The 24,743-nt window shown below is 38.2% G+C and overlaps 1 protein-coding gene across 2 annotated transcripts in view; it reads right to left on the bottom strand.

Annotated features, from left to right (window-relative positions):
• The window catches only part of OPHN1 (oligophrenin 1), a gene marked incomplete at both ends in the record, with an annotated part of 458,306 nt that overhangs the window by 134,698 nt on the left and 298,865 nt on the right, over positions 1–24,743 (bottom strand). For both annotated transcript variants that reach the window (XM_084258483.1, XM_084258482.1), the window contains 3 exons: positions 7,352–7,457; positions 9,027–9,085; positions 15,312–15,396. In XM_084258483.1, the coding sequence (XP_084114609.1) occupies positions 7,352–7,457; positions 9,027–9,085; positions 15,312–15,396 (250 nt within the window). The remainder of the gene's footprint in view (positions 1–7,351; positions 7,458–9,026; positions 9,086–15,311; positions 15,397–24,743) is intronic.

Consider the following 24,743-nt stretch of genomic DNA (forward strand, 5'->3'; position numbering starts at 1 on the left):
TTCAAAACATGTTTCTTTAAAAAAAAAAGGATTTATTTATTTTTATACAAGAGCTGGGGTACAGGCCAGAGGCGTGGGAGGGTGAGAGGATTCATCAGAGACAGAGCTGGAAGCAGAATAGGCATATGACTGAAATACACTGCTGAGGGGAGGAGCAGAGGAGACAGGAGAGGTCTGCTTCGCCATGTGGGATTCTTGCCAGCTGGCTGGGATAGAACCCGCACTGCAGAGGCTGCGGACAGCTTCACAGCACAGCGCTCAACCTGCTGTACCACTAGGAGGCCCAAAATGTGTTTCTTTTTGACTCAGTCTTTGAAGGTTGAACATTTCAAGGAATTTACTCATGTCCTCTAAGTTTTCCAGTTGGTTGACATACAAATGTTTATAGCAGTCTCTCATGATCTTTTGTAGTTCTATGGTTACTGTTGTGTCTCTGCTTTCATTTTTGATATTTTCAAATTTGAGTTTTTCTCTGTTTTATTTTTTTTTAAGATTTATTTATTTATACAAGAACTGGGGTACAGGCCAGACACGCGGGAGGGTGAGAGGACACCAGAGACAGAGTGGGGAACAGAACAGGCAGACTGACAAAATACACTGCTAAGGGGAGCAGTGGGCGAGACAGGAGAGGTCTGGTGCGCCAGTGGGATTCTTACTGGCCGGCCAGGATCAAACCGCGCTGCAGAGGCTGCGGACAGCCTCACAGCATGGCACTCAAACACCTGTGCCACCAGGAAGGCACTCTTTTCTCTCTTTTCTTAATTAGTTTCTTCAACTGTTTGCCATTTTCCCCTCTTTTTAAAAATAGCACTTTGTGTCATTGATCATTGTATAGTTTTTATTTTGTTTTGCTTATTTATGCTCTGATTTTTATAATTTCCTTCCTTTTACTGATTTTGAATTTTTTTTTCATAATGTGTCTTGGTTTGGGTCTCTTTTGGTTGCTCTTATACGGAATTCTTTTACCTGGATGAGTGCTTCCTTTTAAAGTTTAAGGTAATTTTTTAGTGATAACTCCCTTAAAGATTTTTTCTAGCCCTTGTACTCTCTCTGTTCTTATGCTGGAACATCAATAATGCGAATATTATTCATCTTGGTATTGTTCCAGAGGTCTGTAAGGTTATCTTTACTTTTAAACCTTATTTCTTCATTTTGCTGCTCTGTGTGTTTGTGATTTCTGTTGTTTGTCTTCCAGTCAACTTATTCATTCCCCTATTTTATCCAGTCCACTATCGGACCCCTCTATTGTGCTTTTTAGTTCTATTATCGTGTTCTTCATCTTTATGTCTTCTGTTGGAGGTTCCTTTATGTATCTAGTTAAAAGATTCATTTATTTATATATACAAGAGCTTGGGTACAGGCCAGAGGTTTGAGGGGTGAGAGGATTCACCAGTGACTGAGTGGGGAGCAGAACAGGCAGATCTACTGAATTACACTTGCTGAGGGGAGCAGCAGATTGGACAGGAGAGGTCTGCTGTGCCATGTGGTTCACCTCCCTGGCTGGTGGGGATTGAAATTGTGCTACACCAGCTGCAGATTTCTTCATAGTGCTGTGTTTAACTCCTTGCACCACCAGGGAGGCCCTATGACTATTATTTTGAATTCTTCCTCAGATAGTTTTTTAAATCCCTTTTCATCAGGACTTATACTCTTATATTTGGACTTATTTTTTGTTTCCTTATTTTGCCTGATTCTATGTTTACATCTATAATTTAGTCATTCTACATCATGTTCTAATATTTATGGTTTGGTCTTATGAAGGGGATGTCACATGGAGTCCTACAGCACTGTCCCCTACTTTACCAAGTTAGTGCTTGAGGTGTGCCCCATTGTAGGCTACATACACTAGCCTATTGTGTCAGGGCAGTCCTGTGGGTAGAGCTATCAATCTTGCCAGCCAATGGTGCTTCTACTGGGTTTGACCTATGACTTGTAGCAAGTTGTACTCTGTGGATGGTCCTGTGAGTTCAGCAATATTTATATATGGCCTGGAAGAGATGGGTTGTGGGATGGGGTGCTAGTATTTCCAGGTTGCCTACATTAGCAACTTTGGCTTAATCAGTAAAAATGCACAGTACCAACAGCGGCTCAAAATGGCAGCAGGGAAGCTAGTTGCTGAAGGCATGGTAGTCTTCAGCTGCTACTGAGGCTACTGGAGGTGCACTGGGGTAGCTGGAATGGGGTGATTGTAACTATTGCACATGTCTCCATGGGGTTGCAGGAGCCTTGTGTTTATCTGTGGTTGCTCATCTGAGGCCTTCCTGAGGACATGTCTGGGGCTTCACTATCAGCTTTACCAATGTCATAAGCTTTGTGGGCACAGTGGAAATTGTGAATACAAAGGCTGGGCCACCACCAAGTTGAGGCACAGGTGGATCAGGGTATATCACCACTTTCACTTTGGGGTGCAAAGGTGCCCAGGCTTTGCAGGCAGGTGGAACAAAAGCATAGGTTGGCGGGAGGTGGGCTCCGGCAGGCCTTATGTAGTCAGGGGGGGTGCAATTGTGGGGTCTGCTTGCTAGCCAACTATGCTTTGGGAGGTCCTTGGAGTGCTTGCTGGCTGCAGGTGTATCGGGGTGCTTGCTGGCTGTAGGTGTACAGTTTGCTTGCTAGCAAGCAGTGGTAGCTAGCAGAAGTGTGGCCTCTTTGTCTGCAGGGGTTGATCCTCTTGTTTGTTGTCCTTGGCCCCAAGTAGCTTGGCTACTTACAAAGAGTGGGTGGAGACATAGTAGTATAAATTGTGGGTTCCAAGATAGTGCTCACCCAGGCTTTTATCAGCAAGGATAAGAGAGGTTTCCAAGATGGCATATATCAGTAATTCCAATCTCACATTATTTCCTAGTATTCCATGCTTCTCAGATCAGTGCTGTAAGGATGGTATCTGGGAATCCTCTACCCATGGGTCAGACCAAATTCTGATGGGTGTTACTGCTTTGGGTACCAAGGGAAGTGAGTTTCCTCATGGGTCCATTAAGGACTAATTCTTATTTTCTACTTTTTCTTTTGCTTTTTGGTGTCCACTTTTCTCTGATAATCAATGCAGGTGTTCAAGGAGCTCATCTCCATTGTGATGGATTATAGATTTGGGGTGCCAGGTGTCAGGCACATCCCTCACTCTACTCCCCAGGGAAAAATTCTGCATCATAGAGATGTCTTCTTGTTTGTGCCTCTTTGCCTCCATGATGGTATTTCTTCCTTGACAAGAAAATTTGTCTCCCCTAACCTGAGTGCTGCCTCTTTAACTTTTATTATGGAATCTCTATTTTTCTGGGATTTAGATCTGCTTCTGTGCAGATTAGGTCACAATTAGGTGTTGATTTGTTGTGAGAAGAAGTAAGCACAAGTTCTTCCTATTTCACCATTTTGGGCCTTTGTTGTTTTCTTATAAAATCATGAGTTGATGTTGGCATTCTCATTCACCTTTACCATGATGGAACATTTTTCTTTATTTCTTGAATTTTATGTCTGTAACTCTTTTTCTTAAACCATAAAACTTGGCTTCTGATAACATTAATATATTTAGTTTTTGCTTTGTTATTATCAGATATATGTAGTAGTTTCAAATTATAGTTTCAATATTACTGCAAATAATAAACCTACTGGGTGATCCTTATGACTTTTTTATAGCTCTCCTTGTTTTTAGACTGTAATTCATTAACTGTTGATAGACTAGTTGAAATAACTTTTCTCTTTGTGACTATGTTATCAATATTGTAAATACTTAGATTCATTTGCTTTTTATATTCACTTTTATCATTTGCAATGCTTCCTTCTGCTTTAATTTTACATTTTTGATATGTGAACCATAAATATGGCTCAAATCTCAAAACAATAGAAGGTGGACTTAGAGATATCACTCCCTCATCCTGATCCCTTCCATCTTTTTCTCTTTTAATAACTATTTTCATTTTGTTTGTTTATATAGCAGCTTTACTAAGATATAATTTACATATCAAAAATTCACCCTTGCAAAGGGTAGAATTCATTGTTTTTTAGTATGTTCACAGAGCTGTGCAACAATCATTATGATCTAATTCCAGAACATTTTCACCACTCCAGAAGGAAATGACATTGTCACTAGCATTCACTCCATATTCCCTTCCTTTCCCCCACATTCCAGCCCGAGGCAATCACTAATCTACTTTCTATCTCTATAGAATTGTCTATCCTGGATAGTTCATATAAATGGAGTTATATAATATATGTCTTATTGTGTTTGGATTATTTCACTTGGCATGTTTTCAAGATTCCTCCATATATCAGTATTTTATCTCATTTTATGGCTTAGTAATGCTCCACTGTAGATTTATCCCACATTTTATTTTTTCAGTTTATCAGTTGACAGTTTGGGTGTTTCCATTATTGAACAACTATTAATAATGCTGCTATGCATATTTTGTACAAATTTTTGTATCATCATATGTTTTCATTTATTTTCAGTATATACTTATGACTGGAATTGCTAGGTCAGGTAGTAATTTTATGTTTAATTTTTTGAGTCACTAGATTTTCATTTACAGTACTGTACTTAATAAGAAAAATAAGAAAATATTTATTTATAGTGTTATATATTCTCATTTCCCTCTTTTCATAGCCTGTTTTAAATATTTTTTTTTGTTGCTACTTCTGTCTCTTATATTCTGGAAATATAGGATACAGTCTAAAAATCAATAAAGAAGCAAAGTTCACATATATTTACCTCATTCCTTTTTTTTTCTGATTGTAAAACATTACACTGTTTGGGAAGGCCTTCCTGATGGCCTAGGGGTTAAGTCTCAGTGCTCTCACAGGTAAAGCCTGAGTTTGATTTCCAGCCAGGGAGCTAACCCACATGGCACAGCAAACCTCTCCTGTCTCACTCACTGCTCCCCGTAGCAGTGAATTTCAGTCAGTCTGCCTGTTCTGATCCCCACTCTGTCTCTGGTGAGTCTTCTCATCCTCTATACCTCTGGCCTATACCCCAGTTCTTCTATACAATAAATAAATAAATAAATAAATAAATAATAAATAAATAAATACTATGCTGTTTGAATATACCATTATTTATTTACCAGTCTCCTATATTTGGGTATTTACATTGTTCCTAATATTTTGGTGATAAAAAGTATATTATAGTGACAAAATCTGTGCATATGTTACTTTGTATTTGTGGAAGTGTGCCTTCAGAGAAGAGGCTAAAAGTGGAACTTCTGGATCAAAGTGCAATTGAAAATAAGTTTTTAATATTAGCAAATCCCCCTCCCCTGTACTGCATTAATAACAGCAGCCATTTATTAGAGTACCTGTTACCCCAGAGTCTGATTAACAGAGAAGTCAAGACTTACAATTTTCTAATAAATGGTATCTCATTTTAGGTTTAATTTGCATTTTCCTTATTATAAAAAATGATTATATATAAGAATATTCATCTTTCTATTTATGTTTTGTGTATTTATTTCTTGTTCTTTTTTTCCATTAGGGATTTTGAGAACCAAGATTCTTAAAAAACAGCAGGTGGCCAGTCTTTGTGTAAATGGAGGCAGGCACCTCTTACTGTTAGCAGGAAGATCCTCAACTGACTCCTTGACTAACATGACATACTGAGAATGTTAGAAAATCATATATAGAAAAGCCCTTTGAGATTTAGTAGTCCAGTCCCTTTATATTATAGATGAACAAGCTGAAGCCTCAGAGACTGGGAGGGAATTTCTTTAGTTCACATAGCAAATTAAGCATAGAGCTGGAAATTGAAACTAAAGTATCTTTCCCCAGGGCAACATCAAATTAACATGCAAATTGTTTATATGTCTATGTTTTGTACTTTTACTGAGATTACCACAAACAACATTGTGGAAAGAAAATGCCTCAATGTTCTGGATCAACCCAAACTTCAAACATCAGCAATAAATATAAAAGCCATCATCTTGCTAATCCTTCCTGTTTATCAACACACAATACTCATTTGCCATATAAGTGCAAAAAGGAAAACAATAAATTTAGAACATCATAGCTGAATCAGATCTCGGAGATATATCATTAAACTATCACAGAGGAACCAGAGGTCCAGAAATACAGCTGTCAGGATTTATCAAGGTAGGTGGGGGTGGGGTGGGATGTCAGGGGAAGAATCGATTTAGACTAGAGATCCATCTTCACTAAGGGCCTCAATTTTAGGTATTTGAGAGCCTCTCAAACTGGGGTTAAAATATACCATAAGTATATTTTTGGGTGTGCTTCTAGCTTTGTTTTGTTAAGCATAAATACCTAAAACATATCACAATTTTTATTGTCTTATTTCTTTACTTTATAGCATACTAGAAGTGACCTTAAGAGTGATCTGTCCATGATCATAAGGAAAGGTAGAAGCAGAACTGAAATATTCAGCAGAACTGAAACATTCAGCAGTGCTTTCTGCTGTCCCATACTGCTTCCTAACAAGCAGTAACTGGTCTTTGTGAGTCAAGCAAATTCATCTTATTCACAACACTGAACCCTCTATCTAGGAAGCACCACAATGGGGTACACATATCCCACCCCTTACACCTTCCAATCTTGAAATCCAATACTAGGTCTACTTTTTTTTAAGTTTTATTTATTTATGCATATAAGAGCTGGGGTACAGGCCAGAGGTGTGGGGGTGCGGGGATTCACCAGAGACAGAGTGGGGAACAGAAGAGCCTGACTGACTGAAATACACTGTTGAGGGGAGCAGTAGGTGAGTCAGGAGAGGTCTGCTGCACCATGTGGGTTGCTCCCTGGCCGTCTGGGGGATCAAAACTGTGTTACAGAGGCTGTAGATTACTTCACAGTGTTGTGCTTAACCCCTTGTGCCACCAGGGTGCCCCTACTAGTCCTACTTTCTGGAATTACATTATCTATTCCTTCCCGGCATGACACTTCCAAGTAAAAAAGTGACCATAATCTTAACAATGACTTCCATTTCTTGAGAATCTTCTATGTACCATGAACTTTACCTGTGTTCATCCAAATCTATACAGCAGTCCTGCATGGTAGGCAATACTCTTTTCATTTTACAGATGACCAGAGACTAAGAGAGGTTTTCCAAAATTATATAGATAAATAAGTGATAGAGCTGGAATTCAAAACTAGGTTTATTTGACAGAAAAGTCTGTATTGATCCCACTTTATATTCTCATCAACTGAGACAATCCTTTAACTGAGATGCATGATGAGTTTAAGAGGATACATGCAAGTATTAAGACAAAATCCCCTTCTCACAGAGCACTCTACCTACCCAGAATAAAGCAATTGGGGACTGGAAATTAATGACTAACAGGCAGTTTCTCTGCAGTCCTACTGTTAGGCCACTCCTCTAATAAGAATTCTTCCTGAAAATCCAGCAGCTACTTACTTGACCAAGTGTCTTATAAGAAGTTCCAACATCTCCCGGTTCTTTTCTGGTAGCTTATATACCAGGGAGTGAATAGCTCCCAGTCGGTAATCCAGATTGTCAGACTCTGAGAAAGAACAGAGAGAGAGAGAGAGAGAGTTTTGCCTTCTGGGAACTAAGTCAAGCAAATTTTCATACATACACACACATACGAACACACACAGAAAGAGATAGAGACATGCAGGAGAGTCAGAGAGATGGAAAGAGACAGAGAGAAAAATAGGCGTAGAAACACAATGGCAAAGAGAGGGCAAGAAACAAAGACCCTGTGGCAAAAAGAAAAAGAGACCAAAAGGCAAAAGGAGAGATTAAAATCAAAGAAACAGGCTTAGAAAGGTGAACGGAATAGAAGAGACAAAACAAAACAAAACAAAAAAAAAAAAGATGAAACGAGAAAGCAAGACTGTCATAGAGAAAGATGCATTGGGAACATAGCCTGCATCCCCAGGAACATGCTGAGAGAAACAAGTCCTGGAGCAGGTTTGCAAGGCAAGACTATGCTGCTCAGTGAGTAGCACTTTTGTTATTTATTAGCAGTATCAAGCAAGCGTGATTGATTATGCAACAAGAGCAGGAGGAGTAGGGTCCAGGCGAGACAATGAATAATCTTTTTTAATGGGAACTGGAGGGAACATGTTGACCACATATACTGGGAGGGCTTTCTGTACAAGTAGCGATATGCACTTGATGTAATCTCTGAGCTACTCCCAGACCACCTCAGACCACCGTCAAACAATCAGCCAATGGCTACCAAGGTGTCCCCAGGTTTGCCTAGTGATGTGGACCATTGTCTTAAGGCATTCATGCAGGAATGCTTCTTCCAAATGCTACAAATACAGGTGCACACAAAGGTCACAGAAAGCCAGAATTCTGGATACAGCAGGTTGCTCCTGAATTTCCATATAGAATCTTTAAGATGGAAACCCTTGCCCACCCACCTTACTTGTGGTACTGAGAAATATCCTATGAAAATCACTGAGAGAACTCACAGTAAAGATAAAAAAAAAACTCTTGCTTTAATGAAGATTCATTATGAGGACAAGTCCCCTGAATCTCCCCCCCTGCACACCATACAGGGTACACTAACCTGGCAATGTGGAGGTAAGTAGGGATACTCATCTAGTAATCTTACACCGAAATTTTAATGCTTCTTTGGCATTGAAGATGCCGTATTTCCCATTCAGCTCTATTCCCTAACCCTCAGTTTTATCATCAAGAAAATATCATGATATTGGTGACAAATTGGGGGTAACTGCTCAGAACACAATGGAAAAGCATTTGAAAAGGCAAAGTGCTAAAAAAAAAAAAAAAAAACCTGAAACAGCAACTGTAATAGAACCATTTTGTTATCCCCTCATTAAGGGAGCGTATACTTGTACTCTGTTGGAAGAGGCACAATCAAGTCCTCATACATGTAATTTTCCTCAAATTAGTCTATTTTATTCATCAAATTCCAATAACATTAATTTATGAAAAATAATATAATACTCAATTAGACAGCCACCAAGAATACTCTCATGTATGTGATTTTCTTTTTCACTCAATGATTTTCCCTCAAGCAGTTTTCTAGGATTATTGCTATAAAAATTATTAAGAAGCCATAACAACACAATTAACTAGTAACATAAATACTTACTGGCAGCAGAGACCAGCTCTTTGTGAAGTCTATAGGTCATGACAGGTTCAGAAAGATTCCTGAAATTAATGAACACTGTAAGTCCTTTGGAGAGGAAATAGCCAGACCTCAGGTTCTCAGTTCTGTGGGCTGTCACATTGAAATTTCTGAGCCTGACAGTTTAGAGTGACTACATATTTTTTTCTCTCCACTTGAAACTTTGTCAAAGGAATCCTAGTTGCTAATAATTCAACAGAAGACTTGCAAAAGTAAGGGCTGAGATCTTAAAAAGGTCTCCAATTAGTTATCAAAAGTCCTACAAATTTCCAAAGTGGACCCTCTCTGAATACTATTAGGAAGTCTTCACAATTTAATCATTCCCTAGTTTCCAAAGTACTGTCACATCTGTTCTCTTATTTCATTATCCCAACAATCCAATAGTGGAGTAGTTATTCAAGTCCTATTTAATGGAGGAAGAAACTGAGTCTTAAATAGGTATCTTTACTTAGTCAAACAATAGTAGCATAGGTGTTGGGGATCCAGAGATGAATAAGATATAGTCTAAAACTGCATTGAGCTAATAGTCCAGTTGAATTGCCATGTACAGAATTTGCAATTAAATGCAAAAAGTATGACTTTAAAATAAAGGTAGGTAGTGGATAACTCAGAGAAAGAAAGAAATTAATTATATCAAAAAGAAAAAGAAAAATACCGGATGGTCTCACTCATAGCAGGAATCAAGAAAACTTAAATAAGGGACCAGGAAAATGAATAACTATAAGAAAGTGAAAATCAAAATCAACAAAAAACTATGAACCAGAGACACTTTTTGGGGGGTGGGGGCGGGAGTGGAGGGATTGGGGTCAGAATGGGGGGGTTGCAATTGTATGGGGAATATAAAAATAAAATTTATTATATAAAAAAAGCATTTTCTCTGTGATTTACTTCAGAATGATTTTTCAAATAAATATAGATGGTTAGATGAAGAAAATATGGCTAAATGTTAACAATTACTAAACATAGCTCATGACTGAGACTGTATAGTATACTATTATACAGCATATTTCTACTTTTCTGGATGCTTGAAATGTCCCAAAGAATTATGTTTTAAATATTCACTGTGAATGCCATTACTGTGCAAGGGCAGAGGGTATATTTGGGGCAAGAAAGTCAGCTCTGATGACTGGATCAAGAAGATGTGGTACATATACACAATGGAATATTACTCAGTGATCAAAAAAGATAAACACATGCAGTTTGCAGCAACATGGATGGAGCTGGAAGGGATCATGCTCAGCGAAGTAAGTCAGAAAGAAAAAGAAAAATACCGGATGGTCTCACTCATAGTAGGAATTTAGAAAACCTAAATAAGAGACCAGGAAAAAGACTAATCAATACAAAGTGATAATCAAAATCAACAAGCAACTATAAACCAGAGACACACTACGGGGGGGGGGGGTAAAGGTAGGGGAGGGGAGAGGAAGAACTAGAGTCAAAATAAGGGGGGTGCAAATTGTATGGGGAATATAACCAAAATGAAAATGCATACATTGTACAAAAATGAAAAATGATGTAAAAAATAAAATAAAATAAAATAAAATAAAATAAAATAAAGGTAGGTAGTGGATAACTCAGAGAAAGAAAGAAATTAATTATATCAATAGCATCTCTTCAATTTTCTAAGTAATTTACATATATTTACATAGTTAATCCTTGTGACAACCTTGTTAGGTAGATACTGATAATATCTCCATTTTATAGACAAGGAAGCTGGGGTCCGGAGAACTTAAATAATTTGTTCAAACCACATAGATAATCCATGGCAGAACTAGGCACAATGCCTTAAATTCCTGATCTTAAATCACTGTGCTATGCAAGCTGCTTCCAAGTGCTACTATTGAAATCCAGACAAGTGATAATAAAGGCTGAAACAAAAACAGTGAATTAGGGATAGGAAAACAAGGTGTGGAGAGCTCTTTGAAAGTCATTAAAGAAAGAACATCAAGGATTGGTATGTTGATGAAAGAGTAGACTGGATAGAATAAAAATTAATTCAAAGGGAAGTGGAGATGGGAAGTCAGAGGGGCTTCATAGAGAATCAATGGAAGACATTTTTTTAGGGCAACTGATGGAGTTCCCTTGTAATGCTGAGAAGCAGATATGGAAATCATGAACCTATAAGGTTGGTTAAAACCATGATAATAGATAACACTGTTCAAAGAGAGATGGTAAACTGGCAGATAATAGCTACACTAAGTCTTCTAAAATTTCTTGTCTAGAATAGTATATAAAAAAATTGAATTGAATCAGTTTTCAAAACATAGAAATATTGACATATATCAAATAAAAATTTGTATTTTCCACTTATACTGAACAATCTGGCTACTTTGGACACACACGGTTATTAATGGAAGTAAAAAATATTACTGTTTATATGTAAACAGGGAATTTTATGTAAATTAAGCTCAATATACATCATATTTAATATGAGTCTACTTCACTCATTTGTATATCCTAGCCCTTGTGGATGTTTGAATTTTTAATCCCTCCAATACAATAAAATGAGGGAAGAGCTCTGGGAAACATAAGGTAGAAAGTCATAAAGGGAATTGCTAACAATGGTCAAAGGGGTGAGAGAAATCCAAAGCAAGAGATAATAGTGGAATACAAAATGAGGAGGGAGGGTCTCCTCTGGTGGCACAGTGGTTGAGTGCTGGGCTGCGAAGCTGCCCATAGGCTCTGCAGCACCGGTTCGATCCCCGGCCACAGGCGAGGGTCCCACATGTCATTACAGACCTCTCCTGCTGTGCCTGCTGCTCCCCTCAGCAGTGTATTTCGTCAGTCTGCCTGCTCTGTTCCCCGCTCTGGCTCTGGTGAATCCTCTCACCCTTCCACGTTTCTGACTGTACCCAATGCTTGTATAAATAAATAAATCAATCTAAAAAAAATGAGGAGGGTGTTTCAAGGAGGGCTTGTTAACAGTTTTACATGATACAGAGATAAAGGAAGGTGAAAGCTTACAGATATTTGTTGTGTTTCATATTGAGGGAGTCACTGATGCCCTTGACAAGAGCAGCTTCAGTGATGCAGACACCACAGCAGTTAGATGACAGCAGGTTAAATAGTCAACTGGGAAGAAGAGATAAGAAGAGTACATTTCATATATGAAGCTTGGTCAAGAAGGGGTGTATCTCTCTTATTAGACAAGCTTGCCTAAACTATGCCTCCAATTACCTATATTGTCAATTATTCCCAATATTTTAGCTCAAGTCCAGAATGCTTCTCTGCTTTTTTAAAAAAGATTTATTTATTTATGCATACAAGAGCTGGGGTACAGACTAGAGATGCAAGGGTGAGAGGATTCACCAGAGACAGAGTGGGGAACAAAGCAGGCAGAATAACCAAAGTACACTGCTGAGGGAAGCAGCGGGAGAGTCAATAGAGGTCTGCTGTGCCATGTGGGTTGCTCCCTGGCCGGGGATTGAACTCGTGCTGCAGAGGCTGTGGATTGCTTCATAGTACTGTGCTTAACCCCTTGCGCCACCAGGGAGGCCCTCTTCTCTGATTTTTATTCCTATGTATACAACTGCCTACTTAACATCATGCCCTGACTTCTTCAAAGATAACCAAATTTGAAATATCCAAAATCTAACTTGTCATCTTTGTCAAATGTAAACTTTCTAATGTGTTTCCTAAAGCACTAAATCCATGACTAACATTTGGTTGTTTGAGTCAGAAACTTAGAAGTTGTTCTCTCATCTCCCCCATCTTCATGATCAAGTTCATTCCCAAATCTCTTGAATATTCTTATTTCTACTAATTTACACTGTTACTCCCTAGTCCAAGAAGAAGCATCATCTCATGTCAGGGCTACAGTATTACCTCGCTAGTTGATTTCCACCCTTATCTATTTTGTCTCCACATAACCTATCTCTCCAAAATGCCAATTGCATCATGTAACCTGATTTAAATCTTTCAATATATTTCTATTTTAAGATAAATATGGGTCCCAATTCTTAAAATGTCCTTTAAGGTCTAGCATGTGCTGTCCCCTACATATTTTTCCCTCTCTTTCTACAATCGATACTCCACCTATACTAGATCATGTAGTTTGTCAAGAGAATCTTCTTCCCTTTTGCTTCAAGGTCTTTGCATGTGAAGTGCTCTCTAACTGAAACCACATGCCTCCCAACTGACTCCAAATTATAAATCAAACCTCACTTCACATAAACAAGCAGAATAGATCCAGGTTTTCATATTCTATTGCTTCATAGTACCTACAGTTTTCCTTCAGAGCATTTATTACAATTTGTTATATTTGCTTGATCATTTGTCTTTTGTCTATTCCCCATTACTAGACTATTATCATTTGAAGGTCAGAGACCATATCTATTCAACTATATGTTTACCGCCTATCACCATGGTAGGCATAGAGTAGGCATAAAGGAAATGTTTTTAGAATGACTTAGTGAATGGTAGAATAAAAGACACAGGTTTATAGTGATGTGTATTGCTGGAGCAAATTAATGATGAGCGAAAAGAGTGGGTTGAATGAGAGAGGTTGAAAGATACAGGAAACACAAGGGATGATATTTAGAGAACTCTTTAGGAAATGTTGGAGATGAGGGGTTATGTACCTAGAACACAGATGAAGGAGGTCCACTCTGAAAATATTGATATCTTTGAGATATCTAAAGGGTGTTGATTAGCTGGTGCATATTAAAGGTCCATGGAATCTTTTTTTTTTTTTTTGTGAGATCCCCGCCAGCGGCCTGGGAATGAACCGGCGCTGCAGAGGCTGCGGGCAGCCTCGCAGCCCAGCGCTCAACCGCTGTGCCACCAGGGGAGGCCCAAGGTCCATGGAATCTTAAGGATAAAAACCTCATTGGGGGGTGCTGCACACTAACCCCTTCAATCTTGATCTTTCCTTCTTTCAAAAGGGCCATGATGCTTATAATGGCATAAGTAGGGAAAGATTTAATGCGGGGAGGAACTTAAGCTATATAAACTTTGAAGAAAATGATTCTTTTGTTACAGATATTGAATAATTTATTCTCAGTACCTGTACAATTGCAAGTCTTCTGAAAGCACACATAGCAGATTGCTGTCTATATTAAATTACCAAAGCAACTCCAAGAAAGCCACAGCTCCTTGGGGTGAGGGATAGTGGGAAAAGATGCTCCAATACCAGTGGTCTTGTAAGTCAGAAATATTTAGGTTCAGACAATGTGAGCTGTCATCATAAATACTACTGAATGGTAGAGTTGTTGTGCTTCGATTTCCTCAGTACAGTACCATCTACCTTACAGGGTAATTATGAAAAGAAACAATGATACTGTCAATGTAAGCAACTAGAACACTGCATAGCACAGAACAAGCCCTCCAAAAATAATACCTTTCCTCTTTTGCAGATTCAGGAAAAATACTCCTAGAAAGAGCATTCATATTAACATAAATCTCAAAGATGATAATTATTTAACAGAAAATTATTTAACAACAGTATTTGAAACCCTGTCCTTTTGAACTATTTAAGTACCTTAATAGCTAAAGAGTAGAATAATTGAAAAGAGGACCTTTTACCATGTGAATTATGCTGCATACTACTAGACAGAAAGGATGGTAAATGTGTAGAAATTGTGTATATATATATATATATATATATATATACACACACACACACACATATATATGTGTATATATGTAACAGATATTATCACACAGTGTAAAATTAATCCAATAAACTTCACAATATATTCATTATTATTGTACATTCCCAAATTTTTCAGGTAGGATAAATTTTTTTCTACTGCTTTCAATTCATTCAATTCCAACATTTTAATGGTTGTGTTTTCTTAATGTTCATTTATATTACATGGATTAAGGGTATATAACACATCACATGCACAAAAACACACATATTGGGAAAATACAAGTTAATGTTTAAGAGTAATTATTATATACTAAAACTTGTGAACAATCTTGAACTGTCACAACTTATAATTTTAGTACAGAGACTAGTGTTATCTCAATCTTGCCAAAGACAATGACAAAATTTCAATTATTTAAAGGGCATTTTTAAGTAATTTTCAACAATAATTCTATTATTTTGATGCTTTTCTTGCTTAAATCCCTAGATCTTTTAAAAGTATTCAAATGTGCATTATCCTTTAACAGAACTGCTTTTCACTATTTTTTTCTTTAGCAATATTATATCACCTCATGAAACTAGAATTATATTAACTCTATTTTATACACAGACAAATTTTGTTGGTTAAGAAAAGCAGTCCCAAATCATAACAGGCTTACCTTAGGTAAAATTTCAAGGAGCTAGTGATTGTCTTAATGTCCCAGTCACTGTTGTAAAAATCAACATCTCCTGGACATTTAGGATCTATTTGAGAAAAGAAAATAGGGAAAAAAAAGTCAATTTTCAAAAGATCTTACTTTTAAGCTCTTTAAAAGAAAAATACACTGCATTGATTAAAAGACAGTTTTTGGGCCTCCCCGGTGGCGCAGTGGTTGAGCGCTGGGTTGTGAAGCTGCCTGCAGCTTCTGCAAAGCCGGTTTGATCCCCGGCCACTGCGGGAGGGGCCCACATGGCGCGCAGACCTCTTCTGCCACCTGCTGCTCCCCTCAGCAGTGCATTTCTTCGTCAGTTTGCCTGTTCTGTTCCCCGCTCTGGCTCTGGTGAATCCTCTCATCCTCCCGCGCTTCTGACTATACCCAGTGCTTGTATAAATGAATGAATGAATGAATGAATAAATAAAATCTTTTAAAAACGAAGGATGAATAGTGGGAGAGGGGTGAGAACAAAGAAAGCAGGACACACAAGGGTTTATGGTGGAAGACTGTGGGTGAGTTGGTAGTGGTTGCTCTGTGGTGGCAATACCTGATGGGGGTATCCCAATATTACCACAATTGAAAATAAATAAAGAAAAGAAAAAAGCAGGACAAACTGAAAACCAAGTCTTCTTACACACACTGGAAAACTGTGGTCATAGGGTAAACTACTATATCAAATATTGAAGAGAGAGACAGGTAGACACAGGGAATTAAAATTTACTACAGGAGAAGCCCATGAGAAGAAAACTCATTGGGAAGCAGCAATGGGGGTAGGAAAATCTGTCATTTACTAATTACTAAGAGGGTCAGTGTGAAAAAAATATCTCAGAGTTAAAAAGTCTAAGGGTGCAAATTCCTAAAAGGACATGCAAAATTTTCCCAGTTTTACCTCCAAGAGTTCTATCAAATTCTCACAGTGAAGATCTTAGAAAAATTCTTTCATGTTTCTGTGCTTCTGAGAGGGGGAAGGAAAAGCAGTCTTTTTAAAATTATATGCACAGAGAAGGCAAAGATAAACAGCTGGGACTACATCAAATTAAAGAACTTCTGCACAGCAAAAGAGACAATAACAAAAACAAAGAGAAACCCCACCAACTGGGAGAACATTTTTGCACACAACACTAATGATAAAGGACTGATCACAAAAATCTCCAAAGAGCTGATGAAACTCAGCAACAACAAAGAAAATAACCCAGTCAAAAAATGGGCAGAAGAGCTAAAAAGAAACTTCTCTGAAGAGGAAATGCAAATGGCCAACAGGCATATGAAAAAGTGTTCAACATCACTTGTAATGAGGGAAATGCAAATCAAAACTACCATGAGATACCATCTTACACCAGTGAGAATGGCACATATTAAAAAAAACTAGCAACAACAAATGTTGGCGAGGGTGTGGAGAAAAAGGAACTCTTCTGCACTGCTGGTGGGAGTGCAAACTGGTCCAACCACTATGGAGATCTGTGTGGAGATTTCTGGACCTACTAAACATAGAGCTTCCATATGATCCAGCAATTCCACTCCTAGGTCTTTACCCAAAGGACACAGAAACATCCATTCCAAAGAACACCTGCACCCCTATGTTTATAGCAGCACTATTTATAATAGCTAAGCTTTGGAAACAGCCCAAATGCCCAAAAATAGATGACTGGATCAAGAAGATGTGGTACATATACACCATGGAATATTACTCAGCATTCAAAAAAGATAAACACATTCAATTTGCAGCAACATGGATGGTGCTGGAAGGGATCATGCTCAGCGAAATAAGCCAAAAAGAAAAAGAAAAATACCGGATGGTCTCACTCATAGCAGGAATCTAGAAAACTTAAATAAGGGACCAGGAAAATGAATAACTATAAGAAAGTGAAAATCAAAATCAACAAAAAACTATGAACCAGAAACACTTTTTTGGGGGTGAGAGGTGGGAGGGGAGGGATTGGGGTCAGAATGGGGGGGCTGCAATTGTATGGGGAATATAAAAATAAAATTTATTATTTAAAATAAATAAATAAATAAAATAAAATATAACACTTTAAAGGAAAAAAAAATATATGCACAGAGCTTTACATTCTTCTCAACAAAGCCTATCCTCAAAAGATGCTATTTTATTGGACCTTAATATACTGGAGTTTGACTAGAGATTTTTTGACATAAGAAAAGCAAAATATCTAACTTCAGATGTGGCCTTCCTGTCAAATTTAAGAGAGAAAACAAAACCTCAGAAATTCAGAAGTACTTGTGAAGGTCACAGGTCAATGGCAAACCTTGCCAACACATCAGTAGGCCTCTTGGATAATAAAATAGAATATGTAAAATAACTCTGTTTCTCAGACAACAGTTAAGTCTAGGGAAATCCAAGGACAATAGAGAAGAAAAAATATGCAGGACACCAGAGGAAAATTTAGCTTTTGACACCTATGGTTACAACAAACAATAAGCACAGGCAAAACCTAACCAGATAACCAAAACACAACACAACAAAACAAAAACTCACAGCAAAGCTCTATTTACCTCAGTTCCTTCTACCCATTACAAAAAGTCAGGTGGGCAACAAAAAACTATAAGGCACAGTAAAAAACAAAAATGCAATATGACAAGACATAGTGAACATCAAAACCAAAATAAGATATGGCAAATTTGTTGGAATTATCAGACTGGGAATTTAAACGAACTAGGACTAGTGTGCTTAGGACTGTAAAGGATAAGTCAGACATCATAAGGGAGGAAATGGATAATGTAAGCAGAGAGATAGGAGCTTTAAGATGAAAAAATCAAAAGGAATTTCTAAAAATCAAAATACCATAATACAAATGAAGAGTGCCTTTAATGTGTACAACAGTGGACTGGACACAGTTCAGAATATAATAGATTAGGAAGAAATGTCAATAGAAACTTCTAAAAGTTGGCCTCTGTGGTGGTGCAAGGGTTAAGTCATATGAAGCTATCAGCAGCTACTACAGCAAGAGTTCTATCCAGGCAGGGAGGTGACCCACATGGCACAGCAGACCTCTCCTATCTTGCCCGCTGCTCCCTTCTTCAGTGTATTTCAGTAGGATCTGCCTGTTCTCCCCACTCTGTCTCCAGTGAAAACTCTCATCTTCCCACACCTCTGGCCTGCACCCCAGCTCTTGTATGCATAAATAAACAAATATTTAGAAACTTCTAAAACTGAAATACAAAGACAAAAATGAATGAAAAAGAACAGATTATACAAGAAGCTGTGGGTCAAAAACAAAAGGTTTAACATACTTGTCATGTAAATACAGACATGGAGAAAAAGGAACAGTGGAAATATCTGAAGCAACAATGACAAAAGATCCCAAAAATAATGATAAACACCAAACCACAGAGTCAGGAAGCTCAGAAAACACCAAGCAAGATACATACAAAAGTAATCTATACTTAGGCTTATAGTATTCAAACTAAACAATATCCAATACAATTAAAAAATCCTGACAGAAGCCAGAAGAACAAAAAAAAAAAAACTTTACTGAAGGAAGATCAAGGATAAAAATCATAATCATACTTCTGTAAGCACATGCAAGCATAAAATATGGAACAAAATATTTAAGAAATTAAATACAAAGACTAGCCTCAATTATGTAACCATCAAACAAACACTGAGAAAATATGTCACCAGCATACCTGCCTTGCAAGAGACATTTAAAAGAAATTCTTTGCATTTCCAGTATTATGTGGAAAAGCAGTGGTGAGAGTGGACATCCTTGTCTTGTTTCAGATCTTAATGGGAATGCTTTCAGCTTTTCACCATTGAGAATGATATTGGCTGTAAGCAATAAGACATGAGAAATGCATACAAGGAATCCAAATAGGAAAGGAAGAAGTCAAACTGTCACTATTTGCAGATTATATGACACTAAACATAGAGAAATCCAAAAACTCCATAGAAAAACTAATCAAACTAATCAATCAGTTTAGAAAAGTGGCAGGATATAAAATAAACGCACAAAATATCAGTAGCCTTCCTATACACAAACAATAAATCTAAAGAAGAAATCAAGAAAACCATTCCTTTCATTATAGAAATAAAAAAAAAATCAAATACCTGGGAATAAACCTAACAAAAGAAGTAAAGGACATATACAAAGAAAACTACAAAACACTGTTAAAGAAATAGAAGTAGACACAAAGAAATGGAAAGACATCCCCTGCTCATGGATCGGTGGAATTAACATTATCAAAATGGCCATCCTACCAAAAGCAATACACAGTTTCAATGCAACTCCAATTAAAATTTCAATGTCATTCTTCAAAGAAATAGAACAAATATTGATGAGATTCATATGGAGCCACCAAAAACCCCAAATAGCCAAAACACTCCTGAAAAAACAAGAAGGGGATGGAGAAATCACTCTCCCAGATTTCAAACTATACTACAAAGCCATAATAGTCAAAACTGCATGCATGGTATTGGAACCAGAACAGACACACGGACCAATGGAACCAAATAGAAAACCCAGAAATGAACCCACAGATCTATGGTCAACTAATCTTTGACAAAGGAGCAAAGAATATGCACTGGAGCAAAGAAAGTTTGTTCAATAAATGGTGCTGGGAAAACTGGGTCGCTACATACAAAAGAATGAAACTTGACTACTACCTCACAAAAACCAACTCAAAATGGATTAAAGAATTAGACATAAGACCTGAAACCATAAAATATATAGAAGGAAATATAGGCAAAACACTGCATGACATGCACCTCAAAGACATATTTATAGACACATCACCCAAAGCAGTGATAGTGAAGACAAAGATAAACAGGTGGGACTACATCAAATTAAAGAGCTTCTGCACAGCAAAAGAGACAATAACCAAAACAAAGAGAAACCTCACCAAATGGGAGGAAATTTTTGCACACAACACTAATGATAAAGGACTGATCACAAAAATCTACAAATAGCTGATGAGACTAAACAAAAACAAATAAAATAATCCAGTCAAAAAATGGGCAGAAGAGCTACAAAGAAACTTCTCCAAAGTGGAAATACAAATGGCCAACAGGCATATGAAAAAACATTCAACCTCACTTTCAATCAGGGAAATGCAAATCAAAGCTACAATGAGGGCCTCCCTGGGGGCGCAGTGGTTGAGCGCTGGGTTGCGAAGCTGCCAGCAGCCTCTGCAGCACCAGTTCGATCCCCGGCTGCTCCCCGGCCATCTGAGGAGGGTCCCACATGGCACGCAGACCTCTCCTGCCGCCCGCTGCTCCCCTCAGCAGTGTGCTTCGGTCCTTCTGCCTGCTCTGCTCCCCACTCTGGCTATGATGAATTCTCTCACCCTCCCCCGCTTCTGACTGTACCCAGTGCTTGTATAAATAAATAAATAAATCTTAAAAAAAAAAAACTACAATGAGATACCATCTCACACCAGTGAGAATGGCACATATTAAAAAAAAAAAAAAAAACTAGCAACAACAAATGTTGGCGAGGATGTGGAGAAAAAGGAACTCTCCTGCATTGCTGGTGGGAGTGCAAACTGGTCAAACCACTATGGATGGCTGTGTGGAGATTCCTCAACCTAGTAAAGATGGAGCTTCCATATGATCCAGCAATTCTACTCCTAGGTATTTACCCAAAGGACACAGAAACATTAATTCCAAAGAGCACCTGCACCCTATGTTTATAGCAGCACTATTTATAATAGCTAAGCTTTGGAAACAATCCACATGCCCAAAAATAGATGACTGGATCAAGAAGATGTGGTACCTATACACAATGGAATAATACTCAGCATTCAAAAAACATAAACATATGCAATTTGCAGCAACATGGATGGAGCAAGAAGGGATCATGCCAGAAAGAAAAAGAAAAATACCGCATGGTCTCGCTCCTAGTGGGAGTCTAGAAAACCTAAATTAGGAACCTGGAAAAAGAATAGCTATAAGAAAGAAAAAATCAGGGCCTCCCCTGTGGCGCAGCGGTTGAGCGCTGGGTTGCGAACCTGCCCGCAGCCTCTGCGGCGCCGGTTCGATCCCCGGCTGCTCCCTGGCCACCGGAGGAAGGTCCCACATGGCGCGCAGACCTCTCCTGCCGCCCGCTGCTCCCCTCAGCAGTGTACTTCGGTCCTTCTGCCTGCTCTGCTCCCCACTCTTGCTCTGGTGAATTCTCTCACCCTCCCACGCTTCTGACTGTACCCAGTGCATGTATAAACAAAACAAACAAACAAATAAAAACATGCCTCTATTAAAAAAAAAAAATCAAAATCAACAAACAACTATGAACCAGAGACACACTATGGGAGGGGAGGCGGGGAAAGGAGGGGTTGGGGTCAAAATAAGGGGGTTGCAATTGTATGGGGAATATAAAATTTAAATTTAAAAAAATAAAAAATTAAAAAAAGGCAATTTGCAGCAACATGGATGGCGCTGGAAGGGATCATGCTCAGCGAAATAAGCCAAAAAGAAAAAGAAAAATCCCGGATGGTCTCACTCATAGCAGGAATCTAGAAAACTTAAATAAGGGATCAAGAAAATGAATAACTATAAGAAAATGAAAATCAAAATCAACAAAAAACTATGAACCAGAGACACTTTTTGGGGGGTGGGGGCCGGGAGGGGAGGGATTGGGGTCAGAATGGGGCATGTGCAGTTGTATGGGGGAATATAAAAATAAAATTTATTATTTAAATAAAAAAAGGAAATTCTTTATAGAAAAAGCTTTAGGTCAATAACTCAAATCTATATAAAGAAAATAAGGGCATTAGAGGAGGAATAAATGATGATAAATAAAATATTTTATTTTTCTCATTCTTAATTGATCTATCAAGTTTAAGCTTCAAAATAATACCTATAATGTATTCAGTGATTATACCTTATAAATAAGTAATATGAATGACAATAATGCTATATTATAATTTATTGAAGAATAGTGTTAGGAGTACTCAACAATAATGTTATATTATAATTTATTGAAGAATAGTGTTGGGAGTATTCTTATCTCTGTTATAAAGTACTAATACTGACACTAATACTAGTATTAATACTAATGTTAGGGGGAAAGTATGTCCTGAGCTAATTCCATACAGGCTTTGTGGACTCCACCCCCACTCCAACCCAAAGCCATCAAGACGTTGGGAAAGACAAATCACATCACTACCAAAGGGAAGGTTGCTGGGACCCAAGGGTGGAGTTTTAGATCAGGGCTGCCCTGTACCACTAATACTAATAGTATTGGCATACTATGAAATTATTGGATTAGTTGTAGATGTTGGCTGCAAATGCAAAGGCAACCAATATGAAAAGTTCTAAAAAATCACAACTGACAAAAGGGTTAAATCCAAAATCTAGTCATAAAGCTCAACAACAAAAATCCAATTTAAAATTGGACAGAGGGTGTCAACAGACACTTCTGTATTTTTTAAGATTTATTTATTATGTATACAGAGCTGGGGTGCAGTCCAGAGATGTGGGGGATGAGAGGATTCACCAGAGATAGAGTGGGGAGCAGAACAGGTGGGCTGACTGAAATACACTGCAGAAGGGAGCAGTGGGCAAGTCAGGAGAGGTCTGCAGCGCCATATGCGTCACCACACTGGCCAGGGATTGAACTCGTGATGCAGTAACTGTGGGCAGCTTCATAGTGCTGCTTCTTAACCCCTTACACCACCAGGGAGGCCCTAGACACTTCTATTTAGAAGTGTCTCAAAGAAGACACATAGATGGTTGTAAGGCAAATGATTTTCAGGATTTTCAGGCTTTTCTGCCCTCCCACCATTAGGATTGCCCTCCCTGATGGGGCACCTGCATTTGTTACATTGTTATAAGTTGTATTGTTTACTTCTGTGGGCCATGACTCAGTATTGAGATTATTCACCAAGAGAAGCAGAAGCAGGAGAGAGGCAGGAGAGAGAAGGAGAAAAGGAATGCCAGAGAAGCCCAGAGTGAAGACCTGGCAGGGGCTTGGATGCCTCCTTGCCTCCTGGCCTCATGGCACCCCTGCCTGCCAGGTACCTGGTTGCTGCACTACATGTAAAAGCTCAATAAAAGACTGAGAAAGCCACCGAGGGCTCCAGGACTCTCCTTTATGCATCTGCTCCAAACAGAAACCCTGCTCTGTGCCCTTCCTGGCACTGCAATGGTCAATAAGCACATGAAAAAAAAATGTTCTCTTTTTACTAGAAAAATACAAATCAAAATAGTGACCTATTATATCACACTCATGAGAATGGCTATGATCCAAAAGAAAAAGAAACAAATATTGGATAGAATGTGGAGAAAAGGGAATCCATTTTAGCTCTTCTGCCCATTTTTTGACTGGATTATTTTCTTTGTTGTTGCTGAGTCTCATCAGCTCTTTGCAGATTTTTGTGATCAGTCCTTTATCATTAGTGTTGGGTGCAAAAATGTTCTCCCAGTTGGTGGGGTTTCTCTTTGTTTTTGTTATTGTCTCTTTTGCTGTGCAGAAGCTCTTTAATTTGATGTAGTCCCAGCTGTTTATCTTTGTCTTCACTATCACTGCTTTGGGTGATGTGTCTGTAAGAAAATGCAAATGGCCAACAGACATATGAAAAAATGTTCAACATCACTTGTAATCAGGGAAATGCAAATCAAAACTACCATGAGATACCATCTTACACCAGTGAGAATGGCACATATTAAAAAAACTAGCAACAACAAATGTTGGCGAGGATGTGGAGAAAAAGGAACTCTTGTGCACTGTTGGTGGGAGTGCAAACTGGTCCAACCACTATGGAGAGCTGTGTGGAGATTTCTGGACCTACTAAACATAGAGCTTCCATATGATCCAGCAATTCCACTCCTAGGTATTTACCCAAAGAACACAGAAACATCAATTCCAAAGAGCACCTGCACTCCTATGTTTATAGCAGCACTGTTTACAATAGCTAAGCTTTGGAAACAACCCAAATGCCCAAAAATAGATGACTGGATCAAGAAGATGTGGTACATATATACCATGGAATATTACTCAGCATTCAAAAAAGATAAACACATGCAATTTGCAGCAACATGGATGGCGCTGGAAGGGATCATGCTCAGCGAAATAAGCCAAAAAGAAAAAGAAAAATACCGGATGGTCTCACTCATAGCAGGAATCTAGAAAACTTAAATAAGGGACCAGGAAAATGAATATAAGAAAGTGAAAATCAAAATCAACAAAAAACTATGAACCAGAGACACTTTTTGGGGGGTGGGGGGCGGGAGGGGAAGGATTGGGGTCAGAATGGGGCGTTTGCAATTGTATGGGGGAATATAAAAATAAAATTTAATATTAAAAAAAAAAAAGAAAAGGGAATCCATATATACTGCTTAGTGGACATGTAAATTGGTGGTAGCCATTATAGACGGTATGCAGAGTCTTCAAAAAATAAAAGCAGAAATACTAGATGATCCAGTTGCCCTGCTTCTATGTATTT

This window comes from Talpa europaea, assembly GCF_964194135.1.
Source record: "Talpa europaea genome assembly, chromosome: X".
Taxonomy (NCBI): Eukaryota; Metazoa; Chordata; class Mammalia; order Eulipotyphla; family Talpidae; genus Talpa; species Talpa europaea.